Source organism: Macrobrachium rosenbergii, chromosome 28 (genome assembly GCF_040412425.1).
Source record: "Macrobrachium rosenbergii isolate ZJJX-2024 chromosome 28, ASM4041242v1, whole genome shotgun sequence".
Classification (NCBI taxonomy): domain Eukaryota; kingdom Metazoa; phylum Arthropoda; class Malacostraca; order Decapoda; family Palaemonidae; genus Macrobrachium; species Macrobrachium rosenbergii.
Window position 1 is genome coordinate 35,397,767 of NC_089768.1, and position 22,234 is coordinate 35,420,000.

General features: G+C 37.9%; 1 protein-coding gene and 1 long non-coding RNA gene across 3 annotated transcripts in view; one reads left to right on the top strand and one right to left on the bottom strand.

The window, feature by feature from the left end:
- Window positions 1-480: 480 nt before the first annotated feature.
- LOC136854242 (netrin receptor UNC5B-like) overlaps window positions 481-22,234 on the bottom strand; it is a 602,045-nt gene continuing 580,291 nt past the window's right edge. For both annotated transcript variants that reach the window (XM_067130599.1, XM_067130597.1), the window contains 9 exons: window positions 19,890-20,039; window positions 19,160-19,636; window positions 18,223-18,452; window positions 17,323-17,580; window positions 5,335-5,506; window positions 5,068-5,213; window positions 4,736-4,955; window positions 4,443-4,605; window positions 481-4,242 (listed from right to left, as the gene is read on the bottom strand). In XM_067130599.1, the coding sequence (XP_066986700.1) occupies window positions 4,071-4,242; window positions 4,443-4,605; window positions 4,736-4,955; window positions 5,068-5,213; window positions 5,335-5,506; window positions 17,323-17,580; window positions 18,223-18,452; window positions 19,160-19,636; window positions 19,890-20,039 (1,988 nt within the window). In that variant the 3' untranslated portion in view covers window positions 481-4,070. The remainder of the gene's footprint in view (window positions 4,243-4,442; window positions 4,606-4,735; window positions 4,956-5,067; window positions 5,214-5,334; window positions 5,507-17,322; window positions 17,581-18,222; window positions 18,453-19,159; window positions 19,637-19,889; window positions 20,040-22,234) is intronic.
- LOC136854244 (uncharacterized) lies at window positions 5,409-7,690 on the top strand. Its single transcript, XR_010857670.1, has 3 exons — window positions 5,409-5,545; window positions 6,822-6,911; window positions 7,081-7,690. It is a non-coding gene; the product is annotated as an uncharacterized lncRNA (long non-coding RNA).

Genomic DNA, 22,234 nt, shown 5'->3' on the forward strand with positions numbered 1-22,234 from the left:
TCATTCATAGTTTCATTATATACATTAGGAGTTTTCTGCGTCTGTCATTATTCATATTTTCATTTTATACGTCACGGGATTGTGCATCATTATTCCTCGTTTCATTATATACATAAGGATATTTTTGCGTCTTTATTCATGCTTTCATTATATACAGAGTTAAAAGAAACTGGGAATTGCAGAACGTTATTCTAAGAATAACTTGTATTTTAATTATTTAAATTCCCTTCGCTACTGCTTACTTTCATCTCTATCCAAATTCTCACGATTGGTAGAATCCTGCTCCGAAAAATTATCAATAGAAGTTTGTGATACCCACTGAAATAGAATTAGATTTCGACATGAGATATAGATTTTAAGAGCAGAAGTTATTCAAATACCCAGCACTGCAAGTGGCCATTCTATTCAAAGATTAAGCTGGCCTTATACGAGTAGTCCGTACATCTTATTTTTGGGGAGAGGGATAAATGAAACACAAACTACATCACAATCGCCTTTTTAATCTTTCCGAAGACTTCACATTTCATCTTCCTTTGCCTGTCTAAAAGAGCCTCGGTGGAAAATCGGTTCAAGTAGAACTGGAAGCACCAATTTCGTTCTCTCTCTCCATTTCAACACCATTTCTAACATTCCACTCGATAAGGATGAAAAAAAAAAAAAACACCTCCAATTTCAGCTGACTCATCTTCACAGTAAAAAAAATTTCCTTCCACATGGAGATAATAAAAAAAATCAATTCCAATTTCAGCTGACTCATCTTCACAGTGAAAAAAATGATTCCTTTCACATGTAGATAAAAAAAAAACACTTCCAATTTCAGCTGACTCATCTTCACAGTGAAAAGAAAATGATTCCTTTCACAAGTAGATAAGAAAAAAAATCACCAATTTCAGCCGACTCATCTTCACAGTAAAAAAAAATTCCTTCCACATGTATATACATAAGGAAAAACATCACCTCCAATTCAGCTGACGGAGCTTCACAGTAAAAAAAAAAAAAAAAAAAAAGAAGATTCCTTCCACTTGTAGAAGGTTATGACGGAGGATCAAGTGCATGAACAAAAACTGAATAAGTAAAAAGTTCACCTTTGCGCTAAGCTTACCAAATAAAAAAAAATCCCTTAGCTATCTAATTCATGCTGGATAACGTCCAACTGATGGAGGAAAAAAAACCTGCGTGTTTTAACAGCACTTTGTCTGAAGGACAAGACCTCAAAAAAAGTGAAAAAACTTTGGAACATCATCCAACCGCAATTTTCCAAAATGATTCATTGTCTGAGACTCTCAGGAAGACATCCAAAAAAGCTCCACACACTAATATCTTGTTTATATATATAAAATTCATACAAACAACATGAATACCTTTTACAGGGCTGTATCAAATGGGCTAGTTTAGGAAAAATATTAGGTTGGGGGAATTTCGTATAATTTTTTTTTTCCGGTAATTTTTCTTATCTCTTCACACCTTGTAAAAACGTTTCAGAGGACCAACTATTCTCTCGTGACACAGTCGTCTAATAAGAGGCTTTCCTGCACATCCTAGTCATAAGGCAAAGCTATCTGGCCCAGATTATAAATTAAATTCGCACCGTACAAAGTCACATTTAACTTTCAACAGAACTACGTAACCGCAACACCGTGGTTGGGAAACATCAAAACCAGTAGTATTTACGAATATTTTACAATCGAGAATTTTTAAAATGAAAACTAGGCGCCAAAAATCCAATTCTTCCTGATTTTCGAAGCATCGAGTTAGAGTATAAACGTTTGAATGAGTAGAGTGTCAGTTCTTAAAAATCAGGCGCCAAAAATCCAATTCTTCCTGATTTTCGAAGCGTCGAGTTAGAGTATAAACGTTTGAATGAGTAGAATGTCAGTTTTGAAAAATCAGGAACGAATGTAAGTCAGTCACCAGGGTCTCGTAACTTTGCAATTACTGTGTTTAAAAATCAACCAATCATCCCTCGATTGAAAGGGGACGTTTGAAATTAGGTTCCACTAACGTGGCATTAATTCTTTATTCCGGGACACCCTCCAATGAACGAATGTACGCGTACCGAAAACCCTCTCTCTCTCTTTTATTCCTGATGAAGACACTGACCAAGACATTAGTACCTACCTACAAATACCAATTCCTAACAGTAGATAGAGAGAAACAGAGGGAGATAGAGAGAGTTAGAGGGGGGTTAGAGAAAGAGATAGGGGAGGAGTGAGAGAGAGAGAGAGTGAGAAGGCTTCTTATTAACCTGACAATGGCTCTTAATATCACTTCACCGCAGCTGATCAGATAAGAAAAAGGTAAGCCATACAGAAAAATGGAAAAATAATAAAAAAAAAAAAAAACTGCTGTAACTTCAGTCGCTTTGTTAATTGATCGCAACGTCCTAACTTTACCTGATCATGTCAAGAAGTCTAAAAAAAAAAAAAAAAAAAAAAAAAAATTAGAAGAGTGCTAAGTCTACACACAAATCATGGAAAGTACAAAACAAGAACTCTGTCCTCTCTTGTGTGAAACAAACACAAGGGACACGACTCCCTTAGCGGTGGAATTCACTCGCCGACAATTATTTCCATCATGCAAGGACTAGAAGATAGTACAAGTAACTTGGTTAATCTTATAACAAAAAAACAAAAGTTATATATATATATTTAAAAAAGAGTAGGGTTCCCCCAGCATGGGATGTAATCCTCTGGGGGAGGGAGGGAGGATATGGGGTGGGGGTGGTTGGGGAGGATATTATTGACCATCACATACTACCTGTTAATATAATCTATATAGGACATTTTTTTACTTTGTTTTTCCAACGGGTAGCAGAGGCACTTAGTTGGATTTCAGTCAGTAGCAGCGCTCTACTGCATTCGACCTGCGGGCAAGATCATCGCAAAAAGAGCTTAAAAAAAAAAAAAGAAAAATCTTTAGACAAAGGGAACTGTAGTCGAGACGCTATTGAGACAAATAACGGAGCTACAGGTAAACTTGTTAAGTGTAGTAGTATATTCACATGTTGAGAGATGCCGCCATTTTATACAGTACTAATATTCCTACGTTGTCCTTTTCCCCTCTTTGAAGAGCAATGTAACAAATCGGTTTCTATTTATTATAAGTCAGGTGTGGTCCCTTACACTAGTAATATGGCTATATCACAATGTATAAATAAATAAACTATACATCATCTTTCAGTACACAAGAATCACGCTATATACCACTTCTTTCCTGCAGTTGCGAAGAACTTTATGTACAAAAGCAAATGAGAGAGAGAAAAAAAAAACTGCTGGCCATGAGTAACAAATCTATGGACAATCAGCATCTTTCATTTCAGTGGGCATGCAGCTACAAGGAATGGGGGAGGGGGGAAGGGGGAAGGGGGTTAATTTGTCTATCATAAACTCATTAGGGGGGAGGCCATAGCTATTCAGTAACATACTTCTATACAAACTTGGACGAATTGTTCTGAACACTTAATGTACAGTGTAAAGTAACCACCGTGAGTCACTTTCTGCTTCTTGTAAGCAGTCCTTTTCCAGTCTTCAGAGAGAGAGAGAGAGAGAGAGAGAGAGAGAGAGAGAAAGAGAGAGTTTGATGAGGGGCATTAACTAAACCAACCCCCCCTTTATTTTTATACTATGGCACTTCTGCATAAATCAACACAGTGCCAGTGTTTGTTCTATTGCACCAACAGTGTTTGTTCTGTTGCACCAATTCACTCTGTGTGTTGTAGCTATGTAGCCTTTGTTTTTTCAATTGCACAAGTTTCTATACTAGTCTTAAAATCAGTATGTCAATATGTTTTTATTTTTTAGAACTGTGTTAATTAAACAATTCAATCGTGTTTCACATTTTTTCACCATTACACAAACAATGTACAGTTACAACACATCCCATTACACTTCTTGGACTGATTCAAGGCAGTTCTTTTAACAAAACTGAAAAAAAACAGTACTTGTAAAGAATCACTCTCAAACAATAAAAGCTGTCAATAAACCACCGTGCCTTCAACCCGGTCTGTGAACATGAAAGTGGTACATTTCTCAGTTCACAGGAACTCAGATCCTTCAGGATCCGACTCCGCCTCATATCCAGGCTCCCGAGTGAGATTCCAGAACATGGGCAGCATCTGGACGGCCCATAACTCGCAGAATATTCAGAAGGTCGGTCAGTGCGTTGGGTTCTCTGTGTCTCGCCTCCCATAAGTCAAGGATGTGTTCAGTGGGGCTCGGCTTGCAGGCAAAGTAGTTTAAGTACCTGTTGGGATGAGAAAACATGGTAAATTGGGGACCTTTTGCGAAAATTGACAAAGATAAGACAAGAATCCATATACTGTATGAGATAGAACATTCTCATGTCTTGCTGGAATGATCCTGTTCAACAGCCCTAGGTTGCTCAGCAAGACAGAGTTGCAACGACTGCATATCCTTTAAGAACAAACAGAGACAATTACCCACCTGTCAACATTCAACCTGGCAGCCAGTAATCGCCAGTCGTTGCCGCGAGCATTAGGTGGGTCTAAGCAACGGCACAGCTCTTGCCGTAATCTCTGAGGTAGCCTGAAAGCTTCTGGTTCGGGAGTCAGGGTAACCAGAGAGGAACATCCGCTACTAGAAGTTACTGTGAGGTGAGAATTCAAGTTTGATATGAAATAATTACATCAACCTAGACTCTAGTATGTAACACAAGAGTGGCAGATGAAAACACTAAATCTGTTTATTTGAAACCATTACGATTTGAAACTGTTTACCTGTTGAAGTCCTTGGTGCAATGTGAGCCGGGGATGCAGTTACTGGGGCGTAAGGGAAGTCCGAATTAATCCGGAGAATCTGCCTGTGGGTTGAAGAACCTTTCTGTTGAGCTAACAGGCGACATGAGAGAGGGGCTGAGGTGCCTTCAGTTCGGCCTAAAGTAAAAGCTGCACTGACAGCTTCATTTGAAGACCCCCATAAGCGTTCAAAAGAGATTTCCTGGAAAAAATGGAAAGGAAATTTGAACTCCATGCACTCCATAGTCAACATGTTTTTCAGCTATACAGAACACGTAACAGGCTGAAGAGCATTTTGTCAATCTTGAACTTACTTGATAATGGAAAGGAGGTGGAATTCTCCATCCTGGACCAAGATCATCTAATGTCAAACATAAGTTTGCACCACAGTCTTGCAGTAACAGCGTCTTTGGTTTGTCCAGTAAGGAAGCCCCACGTCTCCGCTCTTTCTTAATTATACCTTTTGAGTTGGAGAGTTAAGTTAAGTTAGAGACATTTTGCATTATTTACATTATTAGAATTCTTATACATTATCACTAAACAACTGTTACTTGTATCAGGGTTAAACATGTCAAACTTACTTGTTAATTCTGCCATAGTGTCCTGGATGATGTGGAGAGTGACAGTCAAGACGCCTGAGTTTGTGGGTGGCGGAGCTGCAGCCACGACCTTCAGTTGCTTGACGGCTGAGTTGGAGCCAGCGCTCTCCCCTACCAGGACGAACTGCTGGAGCTCCTCTGTCATCATGTGTACCTACATAAAAGGACAGGATTACAGTTTTGCAATCTGAAGGTAAGTCGAGTGGAAATTTGTTAAGTTAGATTAGGCTAAACTTTCTGAATAATTTAAAGTTTACATAGGTAAGTAGAGTGTAAATTTTAGAGCGGAAATTTGTTAAGTTAGGTTAGGCTAAACTTTCTGAATAATTTAAGGTTTACATAGGTAAGTAGAGTGGAAATTTTAGAGCGGAAATTTGTTAAGTTAGGTTAGGCTAAACTTTCTGAATAATCTAAGGTTTACATATAATTACGAACCTCTCGACTACCTTGCCTTGAACTACCCAGAGTTATTTAGATGATTGGATTGCCAAGTAAGTTTAGTCTTGTTGGTCAGCAGAATGTGAATTTGCTAGGTTAGGTTAAGATTTGTGAATAAACTTTGGATTGCCAGGTAAGTTTAGTCTTGTTGGTCAGCAGAATGTGAATTTGTTAGGTTAGGTTAAGATTTGTGAATAAACTTTGGATTGCCAAGTAAGTTTAGTCTTGTTGGTCAGCAGAATGTGAATTTGCTAGGTTAGGTTAAGATTTGTGAAATAAACTTTGGATTGCCAGGTAAGTTTAGTCTTGTTGGTCAGGTCAAGATTTGTGAATAAACTTTGGATTGCCAAGTAAGTTTAGTCTTGTTGGTCAGCAGAATGTGAATTTGTTAGGTTAAGATTTGTGAATAAACCTTACATGAAATGAATACGAACTTCTCTGCCACCTTGCCTGAACTACCCATTTATTTTAGATACCTAGGATTACCAAATAAGTATTAAAGTATTGTTGGGTATCTTAACCAACTGGCATTCACATCTAACTACTCAAATTCTATTAGCCTATCTTGCAGACAATTTGTGTTAGTCTTTATCCAGAGTGGCTACATTTTACTAACTTGGATGTGATGGGAAAAACTGTACTTTCTTGCAGAATCAGTCGATAGTAACTGATGATTGAAGTACAGCATTCTAGAATAAACCTAAGCAATATATAGAGAGGGTTCCCAGGTCAATAGTACTAGGACATAAGAAGGAAGCAGACGCGAAAGAGACGGCTGTTTGCTGTCTGTTATTATAGTGTGTATGAAAATTGACAGAGAACTCATTCTGCTCTTAAAGTTTACAAACTCTTCAAGAAGTGACTATTTTGTACAGTAAAAACTAATATGCTAGAACATTTATTTAATTTCAAGTCAGTATGTCCATTTATCTCTTTCAGTGATCCCTATAATTTTGTTCTTCACACCACTCCATTCTTCTGTTTTTCGTTTTTTCAATTTTCGTTAATGAAGCTTTTTTTTTTTTTTCCAGAGGTCAACTGCATAACCCTTACGAAACTTGCTGCTATGCAATTACTTCTTTGAAATAACTGAGGAGGAATTTTAGAAGCTATTATTTCAGGTAGGCCTCACACCTCGTATTTCGAGAAGTCAATTTATTTTTCAGAAAATTCACTTTTGTTTGCTCTCAGATGTCAAATGTTCAGGCAGGATGACAGTTCAAGCATCCAAGAACAGTAATTGAATTCCCTGGAAGAGAATTTTCTATTTCTAAGTAATTGTCATTTCAGGTAGACCTAAGAGGTCTTAGCAGGACTTGCTAATACGACAACAGAGAACTCACAGAATTCCAAGTTCCCGGATGATGCTGCCAGAGCCGAAAGGACCTAACAGAAGTCAGTTCAGAGTTCCTGGATGATGTAGCAGACTTGTAACAGCCGAAGACGTCGAAAGGATCTAACAGAGAGCTCACAGAAGTCAGTTACTCTACAGAGTTCCTGGATGTTGTAGCTGAGCCGAAAGGATCTAACAGAGAGCTCACAGAAGTCAGTGAGTAACTGAGTTCCTGGATGTTGTAGCAGACTTGTGACAGCCGAACTTGCAATATCTTCCGACAGAGAACTCACAAAATTCCAAGTTCCCGGATGTTGTTGCAGAGCCGAAAGGACCTAACAGAGAGCTCACAGAAGTCAGTTCAATAGAAGTTCAGATGTCAACACTTACTAATGCCGAAAACTCAGTGTTGTCTGCTCTCACAGGTGAGAGTTCAAATTGCAATTTTTTGCTCTTATTATTTATGTTTAGTTTAATTTGCACAACTCTCCTCTGCTATCAGTGACGCCAGCAAATCATCTGGTATTCCAACACTACCTAATTGAGAAGTCAAGTAAGACATATCCTGAAATTGTTCGAACTCCCAGCAGTAATTTTCCACATTCACCAGCGTTTCCTGAATTTTCTGCTGATTCCAGTTATCATTAATTTAAACATTTTAAGCCGTCCAAGCAATCTCATGATTTTCACATTAACTAACAAATTCATTTCCATACCAGGCATTAAACCTGAAGTTTCTGCACTTTCAGAAAGAGCTTAGTTAGTCAGATTTTATAATTTTCTGCTTTAGAATTCCTTCATTTCCATGCTTCTCAATTAGTGACTTCCGGTAGATTTTCGGTTCTCCAATAATAATATCAAGTAATGAATCATTTTCTGAACATTTATACTCCTCAAATTTGACTTCCAGGACTATTTCAGTTTTTCTTTTATAACACATTACAGACATCATAATTATCCTTGTAGTTTCTGGTCTTGACTGGTACAAAATTGACTTCCAGGACTATTACCAGTTTTATATTACATTACAGACATCATAATTCTTGTATTTTCTGGGGTCTTGACTGGTACAAATTTGATTTCCAGGACTATTTCAGTTTTCCAGACATCATAATTCTTGTATTTTCTGGGGTCTTGACTGGTACAAATTTGATTTCCAGGACTATTTCAGTTTTTCATTTATATCACATTACAGACATCATAATTCTTCACTTCAACTAGACTTCCCGAGTTCTTTTAGCTCTGCGTCACTTTGTCTTGCAATTTAAAAGCTTCAATCCGACATTTTCCCATCAATTTGTCCTAGTTTCCTCTGACATTTCACGTCGATAGTAGTCAGTTCCAAGAATACAGAACACTTTAATCTTTGACCTGGTCAGTTCAGCTCTTCAATTACTTCCTTCCTTAAGTATTTAATTTCACATTTTTAACCCAGATTACAAATAATGCTCTTTTCAGGAGTCTATTACTGACACTCTCTGCCCCTACTGAGTTTAGAGAAACAAACTGCTCTAATTTCCAGAATTCCAGGGGTCTTTGCAAGGCAAACTCGCGATACTCTCAACCCCTTACTGAGGTAAACAAACAAGATTCTCAAATGTTTACAAACGAGAGATAAAATAAATGTGAAAAACTATGGTTTCCCATTACACTTTGCAATTATCCTGTTCTGTCTTTCTAAATCCTCTCTTCCAGGTACGTGTAAATGAGATAGGAGAACAAAACGTGCCATGAGAACGACTAAAAAAATGAACAAGATCCTGGCGTGCTGGGAGAATGAACTAGATGTCCATTCAGTGTACGGTTTACTATCACATTATGCTGTACTTCGACATTCACGTGGTTGCTTTGTATATTAAAATCTGTTTCAATAAAAGCTTGGTTAAAACATTTCTGCCCTCTGAATCTGTCTGAACCTTATGCTGTACAACACTCACACCTTTACAACAGTTCAAGTACTGAAGGTAGTCACTGAAATTGTTTGTGAATGAAATGTTTTAGATTTCATTGAAGTTATACGGGCTTGTAAGTGTCAATCCATCGCCTTACTGTAATTGTACTGCTGTCAATAACTAGATATGGGAGGAGGTGGTTAGAGCTAAAAATCTTATATACCAGTGAAGATAAAAACAGAATACAGAATACTTGAAGCCTAAAAGAGAAACCTATGTGTTTATAAGATGATAACAGAATACTTGAAACATATAGAATAACAGAATTCTTGAAACAAACAAGATGATAACAGAATACTTGAAGCCTAAAAGAGAAACCTATGTGTTTATAAGATGATAACAGAATACTTGAAACATATAGAATAACAGAATTCTTGAAACAAACAAGATGATAACAGAATACTTGAAACATATAGAATAACAGAATTCTTGAAACAAACAGAATACAGAATACTTGAAGCCTAAAAGAGAAACTATGTGTTTATATACTTGAAACCTATAAGAAACCTATATGTTTATAAGATAATAACAGAATACTTGAAACATATAGAATAACAGAATTCTTGAAAACTATAAGAAACCTATGTGTTTATATACTTGATACCTATAAGAAACCTATATGTTTGTAAGATAATAACATAATACTTGAAACCTAAATGTTTATAAGATAACAACAGAATACAGAATTCTTGAAACAAACAGAATACAGAATACTTGAAGCCTAAAAGAGAAACCTATGTGTTTATATACTTGAAACCTATAAGAAACCTATATGTTTATAAGATAATGAAACCTATGTGTTTATATACTTGAAACCTATAAGAAACCTATATGTTTATAAGATAATGAAACCTATGTGTTTATATACTTGAAACCTATAAGAAACCTATATGTTTATAAGATAATGAAACCTATGTGTTTATATACTTGATACCTATAAGAAACCTATATGTTTGTAAGATAATAACATAATACTTGAAACCTAAATGTTTATAAGATAATAACAGAATACAGAATACTTGATAAAATGAACACTGTTAAATGTAGGGAAAATATAGACAAGTAGTGCAAATATCAATAAATGTAGAAATGTAGGGAAGTGATACAAAAGTGGGAAATACAGAGAAGTGGTGTAAATATAAACTAGACACGTCAATCAATGTGGGATTTAGGGTAAATATCACTAAATCGGTTATATAGGGAAGTGATACAAAGGTGAGACAATGTAGAACAGTGGTGTAAATGTAAGCGTAAATGTAAATATAAACTAGAAGAAACTTAAACATTATTTTCAGGGGGTACGAAAGGGAAACATTCAGTAGCCAGTGGTAGAAACCGGAAAATAAATGGAAGAATAATGAAAACGGAAGATAAATGAAAGAATAATGACAACTACTAGACAAGTTATGGTAGGGGAGGGATATAAATGGATATAAATTAAAGAATATTGAAGAATGAAATAAATGAAAGAATAATGAACACTGAAATAAATGAAAGAACAATGAAGACTATTGACTTAAGCTGTGTTAGAAGACGACTAAGGCAAGATGTACTCTCCCACAAATTGGAATGTGGATGAATAATTGTTAATAGCAGAATCTGAAGCTTTGTGGCAATATTTGTAACTGCAGATGATTATTCTGAAGTTGTGGCAATATTTATAAGTGGAGATGATTATGATGAAATTGTGGCAATATTTATAAGTGCAGATGATTATGATGAAATTGTGGCAATATTTATGTGCAGATGACTATTCTGAAGTCGTGGCAATATTTATTTATAAGTGCAAATGATTATGATGAAATTGTGGCAATATTTATGTGCAGATGACTATTCTGAAGTCGTGGCAATATTTATTTATAAGTGCAAATGATTATGATGAAATTGTGGCAATATTTATGTGCAGATGACTATTCTGAAGTCGTGGCAATATTTATAAGTGCAGATGACTATTCTGAAGTCGTGGCAATATTTATAAGTGCAGATGATTATTCTGAAGTTGTGCCAATATTTATAAGTGGAGATGATTAGGATGAAATTGTGGCAATATTTATAAGTGCAGATGATTATTCTAAAGTTGTGGCAATATTTAAAAGTTGTGGAAATATTCATACGTGCAGTTGACTGAGAGTTATAAGCAGAATCTGAAAACGTTGTGGAAATATTCATAAGGTTGAAGAACAGAATGCAGCGGAGAGGATTTAAAAAAAAATATAAACAAAACAACCTAAAAACAACTTGAGGTCACGTGGCTGCTATAGGAGAGGTGTTGGGTGAGGTCAGTTCTAAAAGTTGAATGTAACAGACGAATTCATAAGGGGAAAAGCTTTCTTGAAAACCTCTTTTTTTTTATTGCGATGAAGACCGTTTTTGAATAAATCATCCTTAGTACTGAATAATTTCCAGACTGAACTAAATAATTTCCCTATAATTCAAGCCATAGGCTCATGCCTTTTATTAATTATTTAACGTCTCTTCATCATCATCATCACCAAGGGCACTGACTTACATAATCTGAGGTATTTCCTTTTCCCTACCATCAGCAAAAAGTTATATTTCTCTCTTTTCCCTAGCTCTGTATTTGCACCTTGTAGCATTCCCCTGTAACCGAATTCCTTCGAGTACAGTGACAGTCTTTCCCTTGCTCTGGAGACTCGATCGGGGTGTCTCAGGTCCCTGTCATTATGTTCTTCAACTGTTCAGTACCGTCTCCTCTGGGCCGGATTATTTGAAAACTAAATGGTTCCTCATTACGAGCTCTAACTAGTCCTCATTCTTAGTCACCTCTGATTTTGGGTACGTGTTCTCTACTTGTATTCTCCTGGTTCCTTTCGTTTCTTATTTTCAGGCTACTCAGATATTCTGTCCTTCGCTGTACTGATTTCGGTAATCCTTTTTCGAGAGTGTCTGTCAACCTCACTGGATTATCCAAAGCATGTTGAGTACTGGTCTTTGGTTCCTGAAAACGCAAGGCCTCCATAGAAGGTCAACTTATTCGATTCCTCGTAAGAACTTATCACATCACATGCCATACCCGCTGTTCGATCACAGTGCTTGTGGTATACCCTAGTCACAAATAACCCGATCGGATCAAATCTGCATCATTTGTTCGGTTTAGAAACAGATCACGGCTCACTTGTCACTGGTTAAGCAAATTCACTTTCCAGTTCCACGTAGCCATTTGGTATGCATTTCATCCGTGAAGTTCCCAACCCTCGCTATCGCCTCTACACTCCCCACACTATTTCCACTTTGGTTTATCTCTACTTTTCTTTAAACTTATACGCTTCATCATTTTTCGTTTCAATCAACTGCCGCGAGCGGGCGTGTCTGAAAACGAGCTCTGTGACGCGGGTAACTACAAAAATGATCGACAGTGAAATCGGTGATTGAAACAAATCACGAAGAAACCCTTGGGTTTATAGGAAGATTGAGATAAACCAAGTGAGGATAATATAGACAGCGTAGTGACCCTGGCAAGAGGCAGAACTGAAGATGAACTAGAAGTCCAAATGAATACGCGGGACACAGTTGAATCTGCCCGATCAGTGACATGTGACCTTGGCGTTCTTAAGCCTCTCGATGATGGAGGCTGGACCCGAGGGCATTTGTGACCGTGGGCACCACGCCCACTCTGACAGAAAAGCAAATACGTCATGCAATACGGTAAGTTCTCATGAAGATTCAAATAAAAATCCTTCATCCTTTGGAATACTGCGTGTGCATGGACCATCTTGCTGACCGAGGTTCGACGACCTTTGGAAAATCCAACGAGGACAAACTCGTTCTCGAAAATGATGACCTTCATCAGTATGATGAGAGAGAGAGAGAATATCTGAGTTTCCTGAAATGACAGAGACTATAAGAAACTGTGAGGAAACAAATAGATAGTACTTACCAAAACTCAGTTGCGACAAGTTATGCAGACAGATCGAAGCTCAAAATGAAGAAACGCTTTAATTATCATATCTTCTGGACCCACGGGAAAAGTTACTGAATAGATGGAGAACGTGATATCAGAGATTTAAGAAATTTTGGACAACATTGCGATAAACAATGATAAAACAAAATATTGCAGACTCCTCATAAAGCAATATACCAGTTGGAGCGTGACCACGATAGGAACGTTCATGATTTTGGATTAGTGGAGCCAAAATGTACGAAAGATATTGGTAAAAGGATTTCTGAGCACACAAAACTCGTGACTACTCAATAAAGTTGCCACAAGAACTTAAAAAAAAAAAAAAGGCGCAAACTGAGATTTTAGACATACACATACTTTACACAGAAAAGTATTTATTAAATGAATTATTAATCATCACTGAATTTTAAATAGTGGCTCGTCTGACTGGCAGAATGATGGCCGAATGGGCGCAAAAAAAAAAAAAAAATTGAAAAAAAATAAAATCATGGATGATACTGAAATTATGGAATTTTAATTTTTCTGATTTATTCAAATTTTTATTTATTTATATATATATTACCTTTTTATTTATGTTTATCTATTTTTATTTTTTATTATTTATTTATTTCATTTATTTATTTATTTTATTTAGTCCTCAACGTCACAGATAAAATACTGAAATTATTAATTTTTCATTTAGTTTATCTATTTTTTATTTATTTATTTTTTTTATTACTTATTTACTTATTCATTCATTTATTTATTTATCCATTTTATTTAGTCCTCAACGTCACAGATAAAATCATGGATGATATTGAAATTCTGGAATTTTAATTTTTCATTTATTTATGTATCTATTTTTTATTTATTTATATATATATTACCTAATTACGTTATTTACTAATTTATCTATTATATTAATTCACTTTTTTAGTATTACGTCATCAATAAAATCATGTATTTGAAATTATGGAATTTAATTATTCATTTATTTATTTATTTATTTATTTATTTATCCATTTTATTTAGTTCTCAACGTCACAGAGCTCGTTTTCAGACACGACCGCTCGCGGCAACAGCTCCATCGTGGTCAGCGGCTATATGGTATATGACTATGAGAAGCCTTTGGTAAAAAAAAAATATATTAAAAAATACTTTCCCTAATTAAAACTCTTCCGGGTTATGTCAGTCTCCGTAACACAGACATTTGTACGTCTCTAAGTTTGAATTAAGAGACGTTTGGACGATTTTAAAGTTAGCTAGATACTGCCGCTTCTACTGGTGCTGGTGAACAAGCCGTCTATTTAACAAGCCGCTTATTCTCCATTTATATATATATGCATATATACATATATATATATATATATATATATATATATATATATATATATATATATATATATATATATATATATATATATATATATATATATATATAATCATATATATATATATATGTATATATATATATATATATATATATATATATATATATATATATATATATATATATAAATAACGTGGCATTTATTACATTACCACTGTATTTACGACGCTCTTCCATTATTTCTTAAAAACGAGAGAGAGAGAGAGAGAGAGAGAGAGAGAGAGAGAGAGAGAGAGAGAGAGAGAAACGCGTTCATGAAGTGGTTCAGTGAAGGAAGTTTGCAATAATAATAATAAAGTAATGTCTTCGCAAAAGACAAACGTATTTGTATCAAACAAAAATTTAACCACCTCCAAATGAGTTGGTGTTATTTTCCCCTAAAATAATCTCCTTACACACCTGTACACACCTGGTCTTTTAATTATTTTAACTCGTTTGCCGGGGGGTAGGGGGGGATTACGAAACTTCTAATGCACCTGTATCTATTTAAATCCATTTAAACCAGCCTAAATCCTTGTAATTCTTCCACCAATCTACCCAAATCCAGCCATAATCCCCCCAAATATTCTACCAACTTGTCATTTTAACTATTCAGGTACTACTTTTTCGGTAATTACTTATATTGTATTTACGGATGCAATATGCTTTATATTGACACAAGCTGGGTGACTGATGTACGAGCACTCTCCCGTCTGAATACGGCAGTCACGTGACATTTTCTGGGCCAATCAGCTGAGGTCTCAAGATAAAAGAGTAATTAAAATATTAAAGCGTTCAAGAATTGTGATAAAAATATATAATAGCAGTGACTACGAAGTGGATTGTGTAAATGGCTACATTCTTCGTGTAGGATATGACCTGAAAAGTGTCAGTAAGTTACAGAAAAGTGTCAAAAGCAGGAAAGGACGGACAATTGTTTCAGCACTTCAATATCCTAACGATTTGTTCGATATTATGTGAGCGTGGAATGGAATGGAATGAAATGGAATATGAAATTTGGGCCAAAGGCGCTTTAAGGGAAAATTTGAGTGAAAAGGTTTTAAAAGTGTAACAGGAGGAAAACCTCCCAGTTGCATTATAAAACAACTGTTAGTAGAGGGTGGAAAGTAAGATGGAATAGAGAGAATATGAACGGAAGTACAGTAAAAGGAATGAGAGGGCTTGCAGCCACGGGGCCGAATGGATGCTGCAACGAACCTTAAGTAATGCCTACTGTGCACCATTTGAGGTGCACTGACTGCTCTGCCCCCTACTGAGGGGTTGAATTGAAAGTGTTCGTTACTGCCCACCTCCACATTACTGATCCTCGCACCACTAAATCACATGAATGACAAAAATTTCGAATTACGGAAGGCTGTCTTATAGCTCAACTGTGCACAGTATAACTAGAGATTTAGATTGAAAAACAAAAAATGGGAAAATGCACGTTAAACGAAGAAGAAGAAGAAGAAGAAGAAGAAGAAGAAGAAGAAGAAGAAGAAAAGAAGAAGAAGAAGAAGAAGATTGAAAAAGGTGCTGCTAGTCTAAATGATGAATAGGAAAAGTTAAAAATAGATAGGTCGAAAAAATCAGATGGGGCCTATACACAACTAAAGGTGGACACTATTAAAGTTAGTAAGATATTTCAAAGACTAATAACAAGTGGATATTTCTGGAGAATACAATGACAAGTGTCTGAAGGAGAACAAATGAAGGATTTCTGTTTAGACAACTGATCAAAGAAGCCAAAATTAAAGCAACAAAATCCCAGTAATTAATTACAGACTGTATAACGCATTTATGGATACATCACACTGATCCAAGAGTCCCACTTTTAACGTGTCCAAGAGCAGGGAAAGGAAATCCTGAACATAAGAAAGGAGGTTTCCAATCGAATCACTTTCCTTAGGAGGTCACTGCAGAAAGGCTGGCTGAAAGGTGATACTGAACTACCATTTGCCTATGAGACTTCAGAGCGAAATCAAACAAGACTTGCAAGTGCTTCAGTAACTGAACTGAAAGGTTTAGTACAGACTGGAAAAAAGTCAGTATAAAAAAGGGGAAAAATAAGGCAGACAAACTTCAGTACTGACTGAACAATCTGTAAAGAAATGGACCTTAGGTTGTGTGAGGGGATACTGTATGTGTGTGTGACTGGGGTCACATGAGCAGAAATTCTGTGGCGAGTTCCTTAAGTGGACTCTGTCGACCTATACGACTAAACTTAATTATTAATCCACTGATATGTTTTCATCTAAGGTGCCTGAATGAATGAAAAATGAAATGACTAGAAATTTTGTTTTGATTTTAAGTGAAATCGAGTTCATTTTGGCTTCGTAATCAAACTGACAGAGAATATTTCTATCACTAAGAGTTTGATCTCAGTGGAAATACATTAAACGCGCTATCCATAGATAACAATCTGATAAGGCCAGTGCGATAACTTAAAAGTGCAAGTTGAAGGTAAACGAAACATCCTCCCTACTGCCACCAACCAGTTACCAGCAACACCTTTCAAAAATTAAAAGCATCCCGACTCATTTGGAAATACTGTCACTCAGGAAACTAAAACTAAAGTGACCGAGAGGATAAAATTAGGAGGTAACGCTAATCCTCTCTAGTGGCAATCAGCTACTCACAAATAACTTCTTTGAGAATACAATGCACTTATTCAAAGCACTTATCAGAAGTAACGTTAACTCAAGAGACTAAGAAGAAGAAGAAGAAGAAGAAGAAGAAGAAGAAGATGATTAGGAGTTAAATACAAAACACTTCGGCCTGTTCAGAAACCTGGTGACTCCAGAAACTAAAACTAAATGGATGAAGAAGAAGAAGAAGAAGATTAGGAGCTAAGTACAAAGCACTTCGGCCTGCTCAGAAACCTGGTAACTCCAGAAACTAAAACTAAATGGATTAAGAAGAAGAAGAAGAGTTAAGGCGACCACAACGCCCCCAATCGGGTAAACACGAAACTAACCTGCGCTCCGTCGAGCTGGGTGAAGATGGGCGTGTCTATCCTCTCCTCCCCGAGGGTGATGAGCCTGAACCAGGGCTCCTCGCTGCTGTTGGAGGACAGGGAATTCGTGTGGTGTGGGGACGAGGGCGTCGACGTGGCGAACATGTGCAGCTGCCAGGTGGCGTGTTGCAAGGAAGCGCAGTGGTCGAAGGAGAGGACAGCAGGTTTCAGCAAGGACACGTTCGAGGGGCCGCACGTCACCACGGGACTCAGCAGCGTCTGAGGGACAGAGTGGGGAAAAGGGGTCTTCTGTCATCAATTTGCCATCAGTCATAGCTTCTGCAGTAGTATTGGTAATAGTAGCAAATTATATAATAATAATAATAATAATAATAATAATAATAATAATAATAATATTAAAGGGATGGCTGTATTACGCGAATTTATCTTATGCGCATAATACAGCCATCCTTTTTAATAAGACCTGTTTGAAAAGGGGGTCTATTCCCTCCAAATAATAATAATAATAATAATAATAATAATAATAATAATAATAATAATAATAATAATGGATGTCGAATTAGAATTTAGTGATAATATTGGTAATAGTAATAATAATAATATAATAATAATAATTAGCTGTAAATAGCTAATATTGGGAATCGCAGAAATATTCAAAGATAATAATGATAATGAATATCACGAGGACTTAATAATAATAATAATAATAATAATAATAATAATAATAATAATAATAATAATAATAAACTAGTTTTCCTTAGATACCTATTTAAAAATATAAATGAAAACACAACATTAATCATCATTATCACTTCCACTGAACTCTCTTCATAATCCCTAAGGCGTTAGCCGCTGACTTTAGACGGGAAAACTCCCCGTCAGGAGAGCCCGAAGAACTACCTGTCTATCCGTCAGGCGGGGTGCATGGTGGGGGTGCGGGGTGACAGTGACGTAGACGGGCTGCCGGGTCTCCGGCGGCAAGGCTCCAGCGGGTATGGTGAGCACCACTCCATACTCGGACACGACCAGCCGCCCTCCGGAGGCTGTCATCACGCCCCAAGCCGTCCCGTCTCCCGTAGGGACGCCCGACGGGATCTGCTGGCCGTCGCGGGTGGCGTCTGAGCAGGTAGCTGAAGTGGGACGTGAGCCTCGACAGGTGAAACGTGGATTATACTCGTCTGAGGTCAAAGTCCTCTTTTTTGAAAGGGCTCGGTAATGAATGGTTGTCTAATTTATTCATTTTGTCTAACTTGTTTGATGTTAAGAAACTCCTAAAGCAACTTCAACTTAAAACTCTAACTTCCTAAAGATCTCATTTGATTCAAAATGCGAGCCTTTCTGTTCTTTAAAGATTAAAATTCTCTGTTGAAAACAATCAATAAACAAACCCTTTAGCAACTGACGAAAAACTTCATAATCATTATTAATTAAAATTGATACATTGCGTCACTTCTTTTCTTACACAAATTCAAAGCAATTAGCTGTACAACTAAAGACTAAACACCATCTATATTTTCCGTCACTGGGCAGGGCTGCCAGATTCTTCTGACCAGGTTATCGTAGAGATACTTCAAAATTATCGTTTCTCTACCAAAATTATCGTAAAAATATATCGTATTCATGTAAAAATTATCGTATATTTTACCATTACACTATATGCTCTACGGTAATAAGATGGTGGTATATAATAAATGGAGGAACCTTTATCAACACAACATTTCTTGGTATCAAAATAAATACATGTGCATCTTTTGTACATGGGGAAGTGTATATTGGGGTCCCCATTATCCCGCCCCACCCCCTCCAAAAAAAAAAGAGCGAAGCATTGCGCACTTACTGGACGACTCATCCAAGGACAGTGAAGCGCAAGAATTGCTCTTCTGTCTACTGTCCAGCGACGACCCTGGAAACTCGACGAGCCCTCGACTCCCGACGCTCCCGTCCAGAGTGGGAGGCGTCACCGTCCGGGAGAGCTTCGAGTGCACGCCATCCGAGGGCGTCGGGGAGTCCTGAGAGTGAGGTCCCCAGACGTGAGGCACGTCGTAGTGATGCTCCGAGGACGAGGTGACGCTCCCCGAGGCTCCGCCTCCGCTGGCGGGAGAGGAGTAATGTTCTTCGTGAATGGAATCGACGAGGGCCATGTTGGATTTGTGCCCGCTCGACACCGACGTCGGGTCGCTGTAGGGATGGTCGTAGCAGAGGGGATGCGTCGTGGCAGTGATGGGTAAGGGAGCCATGCCCACGTTCTGGGTCAGGTCAGGCACTATTCCGTTCAGTTTCTTGGTCGTGTCGCGGTAGAAGGGCTTCGGGTAGTCTGGGAAATGAGGGAATTGTGTTCTAACATCATACATGTATTGTGGTCAATATACGGGTATCAATACTGACACTATTTGAGTTTATATACAATTAAAAAAGAGTAAATGAATTTAGAAAACTCCAGTGCACAAGTCATGCATTAAGAATGGGTTGAGGAATGCATCAAAAACTGTACAATTCAACAGTTCAATAATCTTTGTACAGACAGATATCTTTTGTACTGCAAAGCATGAAATCTCAAGTCCACAAACCTGACGCTGCAATTTCGTACATAGGACCGCCTTGCCTCTCTTTCCTGCTGAACTTCCTGAAGATAATCACCAGCAGGAAGAGTACCAAGGGCACCAATATAGCCAACACCACTATCAGGGTGATATCCTGCTGCACAGCTGCTGATGTTGCTGGGAAAGATAAGGAAAAGAGAAGTCAATTGCTATATCAGAATAAATCACAGCATTCAGAGTTTGTTATATAAACAACTACATGAAAAATCTGCTTACAATGATGGGCTGAGGTTGCCTGAGAATGTCTAAGAAGATGGTCTAAAATTGTTGTAAAATCTGCCTGAAAATGTCTACAATAATGGTCTAAAATTGCTATGATATTCGCCTGAAAAATGTCTAAAATCATGGTCTAAAATTGCTATAAATTTCGCCTGAAGAATTCCTAAAATGATGTTGCAAAATTACTATAAAGTTTGCAGGACAACGTACAAAATGTTGGCCTAAAATTGATAAAGTTTGTCTGATTTCAGATTATATGGGCCAAAGGTTACATAAGCATTTTAACTGAATTACAATAGACTTTTCTGGAAGGAATAAAAAATATATGGATGTTATCATCATTATTACTTATTATTCAGAAGACAAATCCTACTCATATGGAACAAGCCCACAGGGGTCTTTAACTTGCAATTCAAGTTTCCAAAGAATTTGATGCTTTAGAAAGAAATTGCAGCTTAATATGAGAGCTAACACTGTCGTCTCAGTTGGCTGGAGAGTTCAGAGGTCCACAACAGGCCTATGATACTTTTTAACAACTCGCTTACGGGCCATCATTGGGAAAGAGCCCGTGCTGGCATAAGGCTGGCATAAGGCCAGCATAATCCAAAATCAACCAACCAATCTCCCTATGCAACGTTGTGCTTTGGTCTATGTGTCCTTTAAATATCTTTATCGTGACAGCAGAGAATTCAGCTTAATAAAAAATGAAAAAATTTCCCATTATATCAACTTCAGCAACCAAAATGTCTATGACACGAAGAGAGAGAGAGAGAGAGAGAGAGAGAGAGAGAGAGAGAGAGAGAGAGAGAGAGAGAGAGAGAGAGAGAGCCACATACAAAACTAACGAAGTTGAAATTTTTCATGTCTAAAAATCAAATTTCCCAAGATAAGCATCTGTAAGAAAATGCTTAGCTATACATCAGCATAAATATTCAAGACACTACATGGAAAAAAAAAAATGCTGAAAGCACCACATGGTCTGTCAAGTAATCTGGGGGTTTGACAAAAAAAGTAAAAACGATAAATAATTTTCATGTATCTCGCTCAAAAAAGAAAAACGATCTGACAGAAGAAGAATTCCACCATTTTAGAGCGAAGGTTTTCCCGGCAAAGCCGAAGTACCACAGAGCCGCACAAGTCACATGAACACATGGCACAAATCACATCGAGCAGCTTGAAATGATTCTGTGTTATTTCAAGACGCTCCATAAATTTTTAAAAGAGCTCTAGTAAGCCTGGCGCAGATGCTGAAGAGCACTGTGAGTCATCCGATGGATGTGGGTTAGGGGACGTGGGTGATGGGTCTAGAGGAGGAGGAGGAGGAGGATGGGTTTAGGGAAGGAAGGAGGAGGGGAGGAGGAGGAGTGATGGGTCTAGGGGAGGGGAGGAAGAGGAGTGATGGGTCTAAGGGGGAGGAGGAGGGAGTGAGGGTCTAGGAGGAGGGGAGGAGGAGAGATGGGTCTAAGGAGGAGGAGGAGGAGGAGTGATGGGTCTAAGGGAGGAGGAGGAGGAGAGTGATGGGTCTAGGGGAGGAGGAGGAAGAGTGATGGGTCTAGGGGAGGAGGAGGAGGAGGAGGAGGAGGAGGAGGAGGAGGAGTGATGGGTCTAGGGTAGGGAGGAGGAGGAGGAGTGATGGGTCTAGGGGAGGAGGAGGAGGAGGGGAGGAGGAGTGATGGGGTATAAGGGGAGGAGGGGGAGGAGGAGGAGTGATGGGTCTAAGGGGGAGGAGGAGGAGGAGGAGGAGGGGAGGAGGAGGAGGAGGAGGAGGAGGAGGAGGAGGAGGAGGAGGAGGAGGAAGAAGAAGTCAACATTCAGACGGGAACAAGCCAAGTATACCGAAAATGGCGGCCTATGGCAGACAAGTCAAGACAGCCGGAATGGGAGAGAGTGAATGAAGATGTTGACAATGGCGCGGGAAGTACGAGGAACATGACCTCAGAAACAGGCGCCTATTGTGATGGATGATGCCCCTCCACAAAAGAGCTCCATGCCAAGCGAAGGGGGAATCGAGATGTTGAACAACTCGACTGGAGGGGGCCCACAAGATGATGGAGTGGTTAAGGAACCTTGAAGGCTGCCAAAATGATCTCTCT